Genomic DNA, 16733 nt, shown 5'->3' on the forward strand with positions numbered 1-16733 from the left:
AAAATATATATATATATATATATATAATTTACATATAATTTGTTCGTGAATCGTCGAGCAAAGTCAAAGGGTAATTGATTACATGAATATAGTTCTAAAACTTTTGATACTCAACATTAAAGACTTTGCTTATCGTGTCAAAATCATATAAAGATTAAGTTTAAATTTGGTCGGAAATTTTCGGGTCATCACACACACACACACACACACACACACACACATATATATATATATATATATATATATATATATATATATATATATATATATATATATATATATATATCTCAAATGCATTGATTAGTACTCACAATAAATTAACAGGAGATGTTACCTATATACATATTGCCCTTTTATCTTTTTCTGTTTTTTTTTAAAGGAAAAGAAAAAGCTAAAATAAACAGAGTTCATAAGCCATTTCCTGAAAATTTGTGTTCTAAAAAGATTAAAAAGGCAGTTATTCTTCGCGCTCAAGCGAATCGACTTCTTCAATATTGATCAAGCAAGTATTCATCTCCGTTGTGTTTAGCCATGGTGAGAGTAAAGTATATTAGTAGAATAGTTCCCATGCTACTCCTGTCAAATTACACATATAATATATAATATATTAGCCAACATTTTAGTACTTAGCTAAAATTGATCGAAAATGATTAGGAGATAACATGTGAGTAAAATACTTGTCTCACTGACTAACTTGAATAACAAAAGCACCTATGTACCGTAAAAAAAAACCACCTATGTTCTATTTTAGTATAACTTTTCCGATTATTTCCATTTGTTTAATTTTTAATCTACCATTTGGAACCATAATCATTACATTATCACTTCTGGGAATCTATGTTTGAACCATGTTAATGCAATACAAATCGATCAGTTAGTATTAATTTGAAGAAGTTACCAAATTATTGAAGAACAATGAAAAGTTTACTAATGTAAAAGGATAAGGTATACAAATGCACTAATTTAATGTTCAAAAGTGGGCCTTGTTGATTCCACTCTTATTAAACAACTATGTTGTTGATTCCACTCTTAATTAAGATATACTATGTTGATTGATTCTAAATCTTTGATGGTATTTATCATCATTTTAATTTTTATTAGTGGATAGAGTAGAAATGGAGAATGTACTACTCTTAATGCACAAAAATATAATATGAAATCCATACATGAAGTGTATAATATACCCATTAATTTCTATTATCGTTTCCGTGCTCCGGCCGTCCTGAGTTTCTTCCTTTTCTTGTGGCTTTGGGTGCATCCGGCCGCATTAGCTTCATTCACCGCCGTTCTCGTTGTGGTCTTGGTTATGATAGCCCGAATCTCTTTATCTCCACTGAACTTCGATTGTCTTTGCCTGAGCGAACTCCCCGGAGCCACATAGGACTGTGGCAGTTGGTTGCTCTCCACCTTATTGGTGGTGGCCACGGGTTGTTGTTGTTATATCTTTCTTTAGCTCTCATTAACTGTTTTACAGTCTCCCGTGGTAGTTCACTACCCCATTAGTGGTGACCTCCGATTTTCTGGTTGTTAGTGGTGGCGTCATGGTGGTCCACCGCCATGTTGGTAGGGGATCCCAATGGTTTTGGGCGGGAGGAGGAGGTTGATGCGTTTTTTTTTTTTTTTTTTTTTTAGATCGGGGGGTTCGCTGCGTGGTTTGTCTGTTTGGGACCAATTTTTTTTTTCTTTTTTAGGATTGGACCAGGCGACGATCTCCTTGTTGATGATCCGGTTTCCTGTGTTGAGGGCGGGTCGCTTTTTTGAGTTCTTTTTTGGTGTAACTTGTGAAGCTTTGCGACGTCTGAGACATTTGTTTACGCTTTTTCGGTTCTTTAGTCTTCGTTTGTTAATAATTTCGTCTTAATTTGTATCCTGGCTTAAACATAATTTCACCATGTTGGTGAGGCCGGTTATATAGGCTTATTTAGTTTGGTCAGAGCTCGTTTTGAATCTTTTTATACCAGTTGTATTTGTTAATTCACATATTTGTATTGATTCACACATATATTACAATTCACATTAACTATTATGGTTCATTAATATAGTACTTATTGTCCCTTTATATGGCCATGAGAACTACAAAAAGATGTATCAAATTACATATTAATGTTATTTATTTCTCATATAATAATCAAAACAAAAACAAAAAGATAAAAATCACAAATTACATGTTAATTGTAAGTAATATGGAATGTTCTCATATTTATATGCATATGTGAACGATGAATTATATAATATGTTTTTTGTAACATCCCGCCTTTTTTCATTTACTTTTCCGTTATACTAATATAAAGTCCGTTATATGTTTATAACATCTCCCGTTGATACGCGTTTTAAATTATCTCGTTTAGGTAATTCCCGCACCCGAACGAAAGTTGAGGGACTAAACTTGACAAGGGATCAAACCCTTGACTAGGTCAAAGGGTCAAACCCCTTTCACCCATTCATTTCCACCTCCATCTCTCTCTCTTTCTCTCTAGCAAGAACACACACTCAAAACCAAATTCATTCAATCATCATCTAAATTCGATCTAGGAGGCTTACAACAAAATAAACTACATATTTGTGATCCTCTCTTCATCCTCTTCATTTTGGTACCAACTTCATCTCATTTGGGTAACTTTCTAAAATCACTAGATTTTGTGTTCTTGATGTTTTTAACTTATAAAAGTGTTAATTAGTGTCTATGGCTCAAGTCTAACACGAATATATGATTTATATGCTCGATCTCGTTGTTTTAGTGTAACTAGCATGAACTTGAATTTTGGTGTGTTGTTCTTGAATTTTGGATGATCATATGTTGTTAGATGTTAAAAGTTGATGTTTTAATTGTGTTACTAGCATCACTAGCTTCAATTTGATGTGTAGGTTGCCTTAGAAAACTTCATGAACTTGATTAGTGATTTTGGTGAATTTGGGTTAGGGTTTGACGAACTTGAAATGAACTTTTGATGCATTGAATGCCATGGATTATTATTGGTAAGTGTTTAGTTGGATTGTATGCTTGATTACCTTCGAAACGGCATATCATTCATGTAAATTGGTTGCCCGAATCATTGAATTGCATTTATGAACTTGTATGCGGTTAATGTTAAGCATTAGATGCGGTTTTGGTTGTTGTAATAGGTAGATTGATTGATGAAATGTGTTTAGTTGTTTTCCTCGTCAAATTACCTTCCCAACGGTATAAGATACTTGTCTTGATTGTTTGCGGATCATAAATGGTGATTGTTTGAAGTTAGGCTCGTGCATAAAACTTAAAAACTGCCAGAATTCTCTGCACAGGTACCCGCGCGGCGCGCCATATACCCGCGCGGCGCGCCGTTTGGGTCTGTCCAACTTGGTCAATTTTCGAATAATGTTTGCTATGCTACGCACCTCCGATTCACATGTAACTTGTCCTAGCATGCTCATACATGATTAAAAACCTCAGAAAAATAGTTCGGGACACGACCCGAGCGTGTTGACTTTTTCGTTGACTTTGACCGACCAAAGTTTGACTTTTTGTCAAACTTAACCAAATGATTTTGCAACCTTCCTAACTTGTTTATATACTTGTATCTTGCATGAAACTTGACAATTTGATTTCACATGCTAAATAATCGAGTCGTAACGAGCCATATGACTAATTGAACATCTTTGACCTATCGTGTTTACCGTTATTGATACGACCTATTTGTTTAGGTCAAGACTAGCACTATCCTTCGCACACGTTATTTTGTGAAGTACTTTACTACTCGTGCACTCAAGGTGAGATCATAGTCCCACTTTTACTCTTTTTGAACTTACATTTGGGATGAGAAAACATAAACATTTCTTTTACTAAGTGAACACAAGTACAGGAAAACAAACATTCTACATACGAGTTTAGAACAAAAATCCTCAATTCGATTATCATTAGTTACACTTGCCGGGTGTAAGCGAGAACTTATGTTATATGGCCATATGGGTTGACAACCCTCATCTTTGACGGTTCGCTACCGTCTACGGATGAAATATATTTTCGAGAATCAGTGTTTGTTCTAGCACTAAGTGATGGGGTATACAATGGAAGGAATGTTAAGCTTTGATAAGTGGGTGCTCGTGAAACAAACTTTTGGAATGTATTACTATTATTTCATTGATGCAAATCTTGTGGTTCACTTGTACTTACTTACTTAAACCTATGATTTCACCAACGTTTTCGTTGACAGATTTCTATGTTTTTCTCAGGTCCTTGAACGATACATGATACATGCTTCCGCTCATTATTTGATACTTGCATTGGATGTCGAGTATATGTGCATTTCATGGAGCGTCTTTTGACTTTACTTTAAACCGTGTCGCCTAGATTTCATTCGTATTATAACGTTGTAACTTAACTATTGGTTGAACAATTCTTGTAAACTTTGGGAACAATCTTTATTTTGAAATGAAGGCGACATATTTTGGTCAAACTTTGTCTTAAAGACTTATCACCACGTAACGGGACCTAAGTAGACGGCGCCGTCAAACATGATTTGGTCGGGTCGCTACAGATGGTATCAGAGCGTTGGTTGTAGGGATTTAGAGTTCATTAGTGTCAACCCCGAGTCATAGGGTACATTGGTGAGTCTAGACTACAACCGGCATATAGACTTGAAGTAGGAATTACTTGACTACTTGTGCACTTATACTCGAACGCTTCTACTCATATCTACTCTTAGTTCATCTTAATCTCACGTTGTTTAATTTCATTGACACGCCACCTTGACTATATGAAATGATGTCGAATGCACATATGAATCAGGGTAATATAATTTCCGGGATTATATTACGGTGACTCATATGAACGTTCCGACATTATGACATAAAGAATTTAAGGCGAGTCGAGGAAAAACTTCTCTTTATCTTTATTCTATATCACGGTTAGTATTATTGAGAATACTAATCAATGATATTCTTGTGTCTTGAAGGAACAATGGCTCCTCGTCGTGTACGCCGCAATGAAACTCCCGAACAAGCTCTCGAACGGATGATAGCTACCGCCGTAGATGCGGCCATGGCCGGTCACTCATCCAACAACAATAATAATAACAACCACAACAACAACAACAACAACAACAACAACAACAATGGAGCCGGAAACTCAAACGAGGGATGCTCTTATAAAGCTTTCATGGGGTGCAAACCTCACACTTTTGATGGAACCGGGGGACCGGTCGTGCTCACCCGATGGTTTGAGCAAACGGAAGCCGTCTTTAGCATAAGCGGTTGTCGGGACCAAGACAAGGTCAAATACTCCACTCACACCTTCGCCGGTGTCGCTCTTACATGGTGGAATACTTATGTACAATCGGTGGGTACCGATGAAGCTCACGCCCTCTCTTGGGCCGATCTAAAGGAAAAGATGATTGTTGAATATTTTCCGCGCGAAGAAACCCGAAAGCTTGAGGAAGAACTAAGAGCTTTGAAAGCGGTCGGAAACGATCTTAAAGCTTATAATCAACGCTTCGCCGAACTATCCTTGATGTGTCCTAATCTTGTTAACCCCGAATCTCAAAGGATTGAGCTCTACATGCTCGGTCTTCCAAAAAGCATCAAACAAGGGGTGATGTCATCCAAACCCACTACTCATCAAGCCGCTATGAACATGGCTCGCCAACTAATTGAAACGGTTGACGAAATCGTAGTTCCGGCACCTAAGGCCGAGGATAAATCGGGCGGCAACAAAAGAAAGTGGGAACCCTCCCAATCAAGCAACAACAACTTTGCCAAGAAATCTTTCACTTTCGACGGCAAGAAGGGTTATGCCGGGAATCTACCTTTTTGCAACAAATGCAACAAACATCACTTTGGCGAATGTAGTAAGCTAATTTGCCATCGGTGCCAAGGAATTGGTCATAAGGCCAACGATTGTAAAAGTGCCACTCCCGTCGCTCGAAAGTGGCCCAATGCACCAAAGACGGGCACTTGTTACGAATGTGGCCAAACGGGTCATTATAGAAATGCATGCCCAAAGAAGAAAGATAACCCCAACACGCGCGGCCGAGCTTTTAACATCAACACCGAGGAAGCCCGGGATGACACTGAACTAGTCACGGGTACGTTTCTTCTCAACAATTCTTATGTCTCTTGCTTATTCGATTCAGGTGCCGATAAATGCTTTGTATCCAAGACTTTGACTCATTCTTTTAGCACTCCACCTCTTCCATTAGATACCCCTTATACCATTGAAGTGGCTAACGGGAAACTATTAAGTGCCGACACATATTACCGGGGGTGTGCGTTAAACATTTTGGGTAAGGAATTTGAAATTGACTTGATACCCATGGAACTAGGAAGCTTTGATGTAATAATCGGTATGAATTGGTTAGTCAAAACGAAATCTCACATCCTTTGTGATCTTAACGCAATCCGAATTCCTATCGAGAATGGTGAACCTTTGATTGTTTATGGCGATAAGAGTTGCACCAGACTCAATCTCGTTTCGTGCCTTAAAGTTAGAAAACTACTCCGTAAGGGTTGTTTTGCGATCCTTGCCCACGTTAAGAAAGTCGAGTCCGATGAGAAGCATATCGATGATGTGCCAATTGTTAGTGACTTTTCCGATGTATTTCCCGACGAATTGCCGGGTCTTCCACCTCATCGACCGGTTGAATTCCAAATCGATCTTATTCCGGGAGCCGCACCCGTAGCACGTGCACCATATAGACTCGCCCCATCCGAAATGCAAGAATTGCAAAGTCAAATCCAAGAACTACTTGATCGTGGTTTTATCCAACCTAGCCATTCACCTTGGGGCGCTCCGATTTTGTTTGTTAAAAAGAAAGACGGATCCCTACGAATGTGCATTGATTATCGTGAACTAAATAAATTGACGGTTAAGAACCGATATCCTCTTCCTCGCATCGATGACCTCTTTGATCAACTACAAGGGTCTTGTGTATATTCGAAAATCGATCTCCGCTCGGGTTATCATCAATTAAGGGTTAAGGGGGAAGATGTCTCCAAAACCGCTTTCCGGACTCGCTATGGTAGTTATGAATTCCTCGTCATGCCATTTGGTCTCACTAACGCACCGGCGGTGTTCATGGATCTTATGAACCGCGTGTGCAAACCGTATCTCGATAAATTCGTTATTGTGTTCATCGATGATATATTGATCTATTCTAAAAATGAAGAAGAGCACGAACAACATCTCCGACTTGTGCTTGAACTCTTGAGACAAGAACGACTTTATGCCAAATTCTCCAAGTGTGAATTTTGGTTGAAGGAAGTTCAATTTCTTGGTCATGTTGTAAGTGATCAAGGCATTAAAGTCGATCCCACAAAGATCGAAGCCATTAGTAAATGGGAGACTCCTACTACTCCTACTCACATTCGTCAATTTTTGGGTCTCGCCGGGTACTATCGTAGATTCATCGAAAATTTCTCTTTGGTTGCACGTCCTCTGACCGCATTGACTCACAAGGGAAAGAAATTCATTTGGGCGACCGAACATGAATCCGCATTCCAAATCTTGAAAACGAAGCTAACCACCGCTCCTATCTTGTCACTTCCCGAAGGCAATGATGACTTTGTTGTATATTGCGATGCCTCAAAACATGGTTTTGGGTGTGTATTGATGCAACGAACGAAAGTCATTGCTTATGCTTCTCGACAACTCAAAATTCATGAACGAAACTATACGACACATGATCTCGAACTCGGAGCCGTTGTCTTTGCACTTAAAATGTGGAGACACTATCTTTATGGAACCAAGAGTACTATCTTCACCGATCACAAAAGCCTTCAACACATTTTCGATCAAAAGCAACTAAACATGAGACAACGAAGGTGGATTGAAACCTTAAACGATTACGATTGCGAGCTTCGTTACCATCCCGGGAAGGCAAATGTAGTAGCCGATGCCTTAAGTCGAAAAGAAAGAGCGGTGCCTCTCCGTGTCCGAGCTTTAAACATCACCATTCACACCAACCTTAATAGCCAAATTCGGGTAGCCCAAGATGAGGCTCTCAAGGATGAAAACATCTCTCTCGAACACTTGAACGTCCTCACCTCTCGATTCGAAGTTAAAGAAACCGGACTCCGATATTTCGCCGGAAGAATTTGGGTGCCTAGTTATGGGGATCTACGAAGCCTTATTTTAGATGAAGCCCATAAGTCACGATACTCGATTCACCCCGGTGCCAATAAGATGTACCACGACCTTAAACAACTATATTGGTGGCCGAACATCAAAAGGGACGTAGCTACTTATGTTTCCAAGTGTTTGACATGTTCCAAAGTCAAAGCCGAACACCAAAGACCGTCCGGACTACTTCAACAACCCGAGATCCCGCAATGGAAGTGGGAAAGGATAACGATGGATTTTATCACCAAGCTACCAAAAACGACGGGCGGTTATGATACCATTTGGGTTATTGTTGACCGTCTCACCAAATCCGCACACTTCCTTGCCATGAAAGAAACGGACAAAATGGAGAAACTTGCACAACTTTACATTAAGGAGATCGTAGCCCGACACGGTGTACCTTTATCGATTATCTCCGACCGAGATGGCCGTTTCGTTTCTAGATTTTGGCGTACATTGCAAGAAGCGTTGGGAACGCGTTTAGACATGAGCACCGCATATCATCCTCAAACCGATGGACAAAGCGAACGTACAATTCAAACCTTAGAGGACATGTTACGAGCTTGCGTGGTTGATTTCGGAAAAGCTTGGGACAAGCACTTACCTCTCGCCGAGTTCTCTTACAACAATAGTTATCACGCGAGTATTAAAGCCGCACCTTTTGAAGCGCTATATGGCCGCAAATGTCGTTCACCTCTTTGTTGGGCCGAGGTAGGCGACGTGCAAATCACCGGACCCGAACTCATTCACGAAACCACCGAGAAAATCGTTCAAATCCGAGATAGGCTTAGGACGGCCCGAAGTCGTCAAAAGAGCTATACCGACAAACGACGCAACGATCTTGAATTTCAAGTCGGTGACCGAGTAATGTTAAAAGTCGCACCTTGGAAGGGTGTAATCCGTTTTGGGAAACGCGGGAAGCTAAATCCGCGGTATATTGGTCCTTTCGAAATCTTGGAGCGTATTGGAACCGTTGCTTATCGTTTAGATCTTCCGCCTCAATTGAATTCCGTTCATCCTACCTTCCATGTATCTAACTTGAAAAAGTGTCTTGCCGAACCCGATATCGTCATCCCTCTCGAAGAACTTGCTATTGATGACAAACTTCATTTTGTGGAGGAACCGGTTGAAATTGTGGACACCTCCGTCAAGACATTGAAACAAAGCCGAATCCCGATTGTCAAGGTTCGTTGGAATGCCAAAAGAGGACCCAAGTTTACTTGGGAAAGACAAGATCAAATGCAAAGGAAGTATCTACATCTATTCGTGAATTCGGAAACGCAAGATCTCGAGGAAGAAACAACGACTACTACGCCTACTTAAATTTCGGGACGAAATTTCTTTTAAGGAGTAGGTAATGTAACATCCCGCCTTTTTCCATTTACTTTTCCGTTATACTAATATAAAGTCCGTTATATGTTTATAACATCTCCCGTTGATACGCGTTTTAAATTATCTCGTTTAGGTAATTCCCGCACCCGAACGAAAGTTGAGGGACTAAACTTGACAAGGGATCAAACCCTTGACTAGGTCAAAGGGTCAAACCCCTTTCACCCATTCATTTCCACCTCCATCTCTCTCTCTTTCTCTCTAGCAAGAACACACACTCAAAACCAAATTCATTCAATCATCATCTAAATTCGATCTAGGAGGCTTACAACAAAATAAACTACATATTTGTGATCCTCTCTTCATCCTCTTCATTTTGGTACCAACTTCATCTCATTTGGGTAACTTTCTAAAATCACTAGATTTTGTGTTCTTGATGTTTTTAACTTATAAAAGTGTTAATTAGTGTCTATGGCTCAAGTCTAACACGAATATATGATTTATATGCTCGATCTCGTTGTTTTAGTGTAACTAGCATGAACTTGAATTTTGGTGTGTTGTTCTTGAATTTTGGATGATCATATGTTGTTAGATGTTAAAAGTTGATGTTTTAATTGTGTTACTAGCATCACTAGCTTCAATTTGATGTGTAGGTTGCCTTAGAAAACTTCATGAACTTGATTAGTGATTTTGGTGAATTTGGGTTAGGGTTTGACGAACTTGAAATGAACTTTTGATGCATTGAATGCCATGGATTATTATTGGTAAGTGTTTAGTTGGATTGTATGCTTGATTACCTTCGAAACGGCATATCATTCATGTAAATTGGTTGCCCGAATCATTGAATTGCATTTATGAACTTGTATGCGGTTAATGTTAAGCATTAGATGCGGTTTTGGTTGTTGTAATAGGTAGATTGATTGATGAAATGTGTTTAGTTGTTTTCCTCGTCAAATTACCTTCCCAACGGTATAAGATACTTGTCTTGATTGTTTGCGGATCATAAATGGTGATTGTTTGAAGTTAGGCTCGTGCATAAAACTTAAAAACTGCCAGAATTCTCTGCACAGGTACCCGCGCGGCGCGCCATATACCCGCGCGGCGCGCCGTTTGGGTCTGTCCAACTTGGTCAATTTTCGAATAATGTTTGCTATGCTACGCACCTCCGATTCACATGTAACTTGTCCTAGCATGCTCATACATGATTAAAAACCTCAGAAAAATAGTTCGGGACACGACCCGAGCGTGTTGACTTTTTCGTTGACTTTGACCGACCAAAGTTTGACTTTTTGTCAAACTTAACCAAATGATTTTGCAACCTTCCTAACTTGTTTATATACTTGTATCTTGCATGAAACTTGACAATTTGATTTCACATGCTAAATAATCGAGTCGTAACGAGCCATAGGACTAATTGAACATCTTTGACCTATCGTGTTTACCGTTATTGATACGACCTATTTGTTTAGGTCAAGACTAGCACTATCCTTCGCACACGTTATTTTGTGAAGTACTTTACTACTCGTGCACTCAAGGTGAGATCATAGTCCCACTTTTACTCTTTTTGAACTTACATTTGGGATGAGAAAACATAAACATTTCTTTTACTAAGTGAACACAAGTACAGGAAAACAAACATTCTACATACGAGTTTAGAACAAAAATCCTCAATTCGATTATCATTAGTTACACTTGCCGGGTGTAAACGAGAACTTATGTTATATGGCCATATGGGTTGACAACCCTCATCTTTGACGGTTCGCTACCGTCTACGGATGAAATATATTTTCGAGAATCAGTGTTTGTTCTAGCACTAAGTGATGGGGTATACAATGGAAGGAATGTTAAGCTTTGATAATTGGGTGCTCGTGAAACAAACTTTTGGAATGTATTACTATTATTTCATTGATGCAAATCTTGTGGTTCACTTGTACTTACTTACTTAAACCTATGATTTCACCAACGTTTTCGTTGACAGATTTCTATGTTTTTCTCAGGTCCTTGAACGATACATGATACATGCTTCCGCTCATTATATGATACTTGCATTGGATGTCGAGTATATGTGCATTTCATGGAGCGTCTTTTGACTTTACTTTAAACCGTGTCGCCTAGATTTCATTCGTATTATAACGTTGTAACTTAACTATTGGTTGAACAATTCTTGTAAACTTTGGGAACAATCTTTATTTTGAAATGAAGGCGACATATTTTGGTCAAACTTTGTCTTAAAGACTTATGACCACGTAACGGGACCTAAGTAGATGGCGCCGTCAAACATGATTTGGTCGGGTCGCTACTTTTTTATGAAGATGTTTTGAATGTTTTCTCAAACAATTTCATGTTTAACGTTTATATGAAATTTAACCTACTCACATATGAAAGTTATTGTAATTCGAAAGTTCACACAGTTCTATACCAAGTATTCTTTGTCATTTTAATTTGAACTTTTGAATATACGAAATATATATATTTAGTAAAAGCGAATTTACTACTTGTATAAGTTTTCAACAAAATATATTGAAAATAAACACGATGCAAAAGAGGGTTGCTTTTAGTTCTTACAATGTGGCAAAGAAGCACATGATTCTTCTCGGGTTGATGATTGAACTTTGTTTAAAACTACTCGATCTTTTGCCGATGAGTCTACTTTTTGTGGGCGATTCAGTAGCGATGGTAGTGGCAGCAGTAACAATACTAATTTGGTGGTGTACGTGTGGCTCGCCAACCTCGATGGTCACCGGTATTGATTTTTCTGACATGATAGCTACAATTACATGTTGAAAAATACATTAAATTTATAAAGCTGAAATACTTTTTAAGAGTAAACAAAAAATATACATACATTTTGACAAATTAAATATGGAAATAGGGAAACTTTTCCACCGAAGACGTATAGAATAAAACAAGTTACATGTGCAACTTGGATCATTTGGAATTTTGGATAGTAACAAAAAGGAATAAATTTGTTAATACGAATTGTACTTTATTATACAGAGTATTATTATATTTATATTTATTTATATTGCTTCATTATAAGATTTGGAATAAATCGTAAATATGTAATGGTTTGTATTTATAAATAAAATATCATTTTGCATTTCAAAAAAGAAAAGATTTGGACCAAATTTTGACGAAATAGCTACAATTTTCAAAATTAAAATTCGTTCTATCTAATTTTCAGAGTTCCTATTATGGGTATGTTTGACAAAACTATCTGGTAGCTTTTATATCTTAGCTGTTAGCTTTAGCTTTATAAATATATTTTAGTGTTTGGCAGAGGAGATAAATCTGTAAAATAAAGAGTAAAATGGCAAAAAGCTATAATCTAAAAGCTAAACGCTACTTCTAGTAGTTTTTAGCTTTTTTCAGCTGTCTAAAAGCTTTAAGCTCGTTTAACCAAACATAGTTTTTTATTAAATATTAGTTTTTTCATAAAAGTTAAAAGCTTCTAAAAACTCTGCGACAAACATAGCCTTTATGCGTTAAACTATTTAACTTGTTCTGTTGTATTTAAGTCATAACTTATATAAGGTATCCGGTTACTGATTCAATTTTATTGCCATGTAAGATATTTATAATTATATGTATAATTTATATACTTTTTCCATTCCACAATAAGTGTCCTGTTTTGATTTTTAAAGTTTTTTCTTTCCAACTTTGACTTCGATTATCTTTATCTATGTTATATAATGGTTAATGAAACTCGTACTGATAAAAAGTACATTTAAAATGCAATCCATTCATATAATTTTCATCAGCTAATACACAATACAAATAAATATATTTAAAGTCAAACTTGTTAAATAAAGATTTAAAATGTCAAAACAGAACACTTATTGTGGAACAGATAGAATATATTTTTTACTACCTTCATCACACTCCCACGACAACCACCGCCACACCTCGGTCACCACCTCCGACACACTTCCGGCACCATCTCCGATCACCAATTTCCCATCAAACCAAATAGAATTAGATGACTTAAATTAATTTTTTCCAAAGTTCTGTTATTTTATTCGTAAATTAATTTTAAGTAAAAATTTGGTTCATATATGAACTAACTTTAAATTATACTACATCCGTCCTAAATTTATTGTTATGTTTTAACTCTTGAGTTCTATTTCTTTCAACTTTAACTTTCAATATTATCTGTATGTATTAAATATTCTTCAATATTTCTATAAGTATTATGTAACTTATAAAAACTTTAAAGTCAAAGTTGAAAAGAAAATATCTTTAATGGAGAGAGTATAGAGAGATTCATATAATTTAGCATGATCACCTATTGTCATTTTATGTAATATAACGACAAACTTCAATATATATTTAGAAGCAAGCTAGTATAACTACGTTTTAAATCTAAAAACAAATATATTTTGGTTGTCATTTTTTGGATCATTTGGTCACCGAGAACTTTCTTTTGTCTTTCAAATCATTACATTCTTGTAAATTGTATTATTAATATTAATAATTATAATTATTATCTTGCAACGGTTGTCTTTCCTTTTGTATATATATAATTTCATTCGACACGTATAATTCTACTATAGAGTTAGGTATTAATGATTAAATAATTTATATAATTTATATAATAATTATTAAAATGACAATTATGTCTATATCAACAATTTAGGAGATTTAATAATTGATATTAAACTGGTCATCTATTTCCCGTAATATTTATAGATGAGTTAGTTAAACTAACTAGAAAGTTGTTTTGCATCTTACGTTACATAAAATATCTTTAGTTACTTATTTATTAATTTTGCTTTAAAAACAACATTAACAAAGAATTACTCTATCAGCCTGAGTTTGATTATCTACGTTACTTTTTGGGCTAATGACAGTCACAATTAATTTATTGTACATATTTAATAATAGACATTAAAAAGTGACTAGTAATCTTCATTATAAAATCTTAAAACATGTTAACAAAAGATTTTAAGATTGTCGTTAGCATAATTCTATCTATTCAGCAAATTTAAAATGCCAGTTAAATAAATTTAGTTATTATAAGAGTAAAAACCAAGATTTCAATAAACTTATTATGTATATTCATAATATTTGGAGGAAGGATTCAAAGTGAGTCTAATCTAAGGTAGTAATATCGTGAGACCAAAGACATGTAGACACATTGATATTTATTTATTTTATGTATTCTAATGAAATATAATTATAATATACTGATTTATCTATATATGTCAAGCCGGATTTATCATTAATATTTGTAAAACCATTATAGTAAATTCAAATATAATTATGCTTTTCAAATGGTGATGTGTACGTAAATTTAAATTAATAAATAATACAAATAAATATAGTAAATACGAAATAAAAAGAGGTGTCACCTTTAGGTGAAGAAATAGCATTTTTTTCGTCGTCAACGCTTGGATTACGCATCTTCTTATCTTCCCCTTTTCTTGATAAACACCGTTGCAACTAAAAATAATCAACACATTTAAAATTAGAATATAAGGGTCAATGAAATATAAAAATAAAAACAAAATATACTATAAATATTAATATTACGTATTATTATTATAGTTTAAATAGAATAAGAAAAAATAAAATTCAACGCATACTATTTTATGACGATGAAAACTCATGTGTTACTATATGTTAGTCAATTCAGATGTTACAAGTTGTAACTTTCTTTATAAAACCAAAAGATCGAAGCACAAAGATACGTATTAAGAAACATGACAAAAAAAATTCGATACTAAGAGCATAAAATTGACCTAAACTAACAAAAATAAAAACTAATCAATCGAATATAATAAAATTAATAAAATAATAATATAATAACAATAATAATATAATATTTACCTATTTATTTAATAATAATAGAAAAATGTTAAACGTAACCCTTATATAATATTTAAATTTTATTTTTACAACTCAAACTTATAATAATAATGTCAAAATTATATAGGGAAAACCATTAAAATAAAATATAGAATTTATAGAATGTAACTTAAAATAAAACTCAATACAAATATATATATTACGTACACGACACTTATTTTGATGGTTGTAGAGTAATGCAAACCCTTCAATAGATATACGTCAAATGTAGATAACAATATCAGATTACTTCATAAAAACTTTTATGAAAATCAATAAATTAAATTAACAGAAATGTGTATATTCTTCAAAATTAAATTAGAACTAGTAATAATAAAACAAAAAAGGTATTGAACAACAAGAAAAGCTATAACATGACTATAACTATAACTATATCTATCAAAATAATTACTAATGATTATATAAAATACATATACTCCGTATTATGGATGAACTATACTTAGAAAACTAAAATATAAACTTACACTAAATCTTGAATTGAAGGTGATATCTTTGTTGTTATTGGTGATATGTGAGAAAGGTTCCATATCCACTTGAAAGCTATCATCAGATTTCATCTTCAAATTATCATCACAAACTAATATTTTTTCTGTATCCTTTTCATAAGGGTATAAATAGTCACAATTCTTTGACTCCATAAAGTGAAACTTTTACACAATTGTCAACTTTCCCTATTCAATTAGGACACCTTTTATTGTTTAATCTGTGATCAAGTTTAGAAAAAAAAAAAAAAAAAACAAATTAGTTAACCATTAGTTTTATCCAAACAAAAGGTCAACCCAAAGTTTGGACATTTATCAAGAATTTTATGTAAGTTAGACAATTGCTTGTGAATCATAATCATAACCAGGAAGAAAACAAAAACAAATTACGCTTTGATGATCTTTTCTATTAGTTACCTTATTTTCCGGCTATAGTGTATTATACGTGTGTGTAACGGTCGTGTTTGACGCTTTCTGAGTGGTGGGGGAAGGCGGCGGAAAGCGGCGGAAAGCGGCGATGATGGCGGTGACACGGTGGAGAATGTGGGGGAATTTCAAGGAGGATTTGAGAGAGAGACAATGGCTTATGAGGGGATGGAAAGTGTATATGTGTCATATGAGATGTTTGGTTACATATGGATGCTTTTTATGTTGTTTTTAGGAGCTTTCGGTTATGATCATGATATGTTGCTTTTGTCTTATTATATTATTATTATATACTCGTAGTATTCTTATGAAAATCGTAGTATTCTTATGACGGGGGAGTACTCTCTACGTCCCAATTCTCAAACTATTATTATTATCACATTATACTTTTACCTTTAACTTTTTAAATACATTTTTATTCTACAGACAAAAGACATAAAGTTTAAGAAATGACAAAAGACATAAAGTTTAAGAAATATCAACGTTAATAAAAAATATATCCATCTCTATATGAAGCATGTTTATAATTTCATATG

The 16733-nt window shown here is 35.2% G+C and overlaps 1 protein-coding gene across 2 annotated transcripts; it reads right to left on the minus strand.

Annotated features, from left to right (window-relative positions):
• Positions 1–309: 309 nt before the first annotated feature.
• LOC139877788 (uncharacterized) lies at positions 310–16276 on the minus strand. Of its 2 annotated transcripts, none has more exons than XM_071865210.1 (5): positions 16189–16276; positions 15754–15885; positions 14773–14863; positions 11987–12188; positions 310–576 (listed from the first exon to the last, which is right to left on the minus strand). In XM_071865210.1, the coding sequence occupies exons 2-5, from the start codon at positions 15844–15846 to the stop codon at positions 489–491; spliced, it is 474 nt and encodes a 157-aa protein (XP_071721311.1). In that variant the 5' UTR covers positions 15847–15885; positions 16189–16276; the 3' UTR covers positions 310–488. The 2 variants fall into 2 exon arrangements, with proteins under 2 accessions (XP_071721311.1, XP_071721310.1); XM_071865209.1 differs by having other exon boundaries at positions 15754–15992; positions 16189–16269.
• Positions 16277–16733: the final 457 nt, after the last annotated feature.

This window comes from Rutidosis leptorrhynchoides, chromosome 11 (assembly GCF_046630445.1).
Source record: "Rutidosis leptorrhynchoides isolate AG116_Rl617_1_P2 chromosome 11, CSIRO_AGI_Rlap_v1, whole genome shotgun sequence".
In the NCBI taxonomy this organism is placed as follows: Eukaryota; Viridiplantae; Streptophyta; class Magnoliopsida; order Asterales; family Asteraceae; genus Rutidosis; species Rutidosis leptorrhynchoides.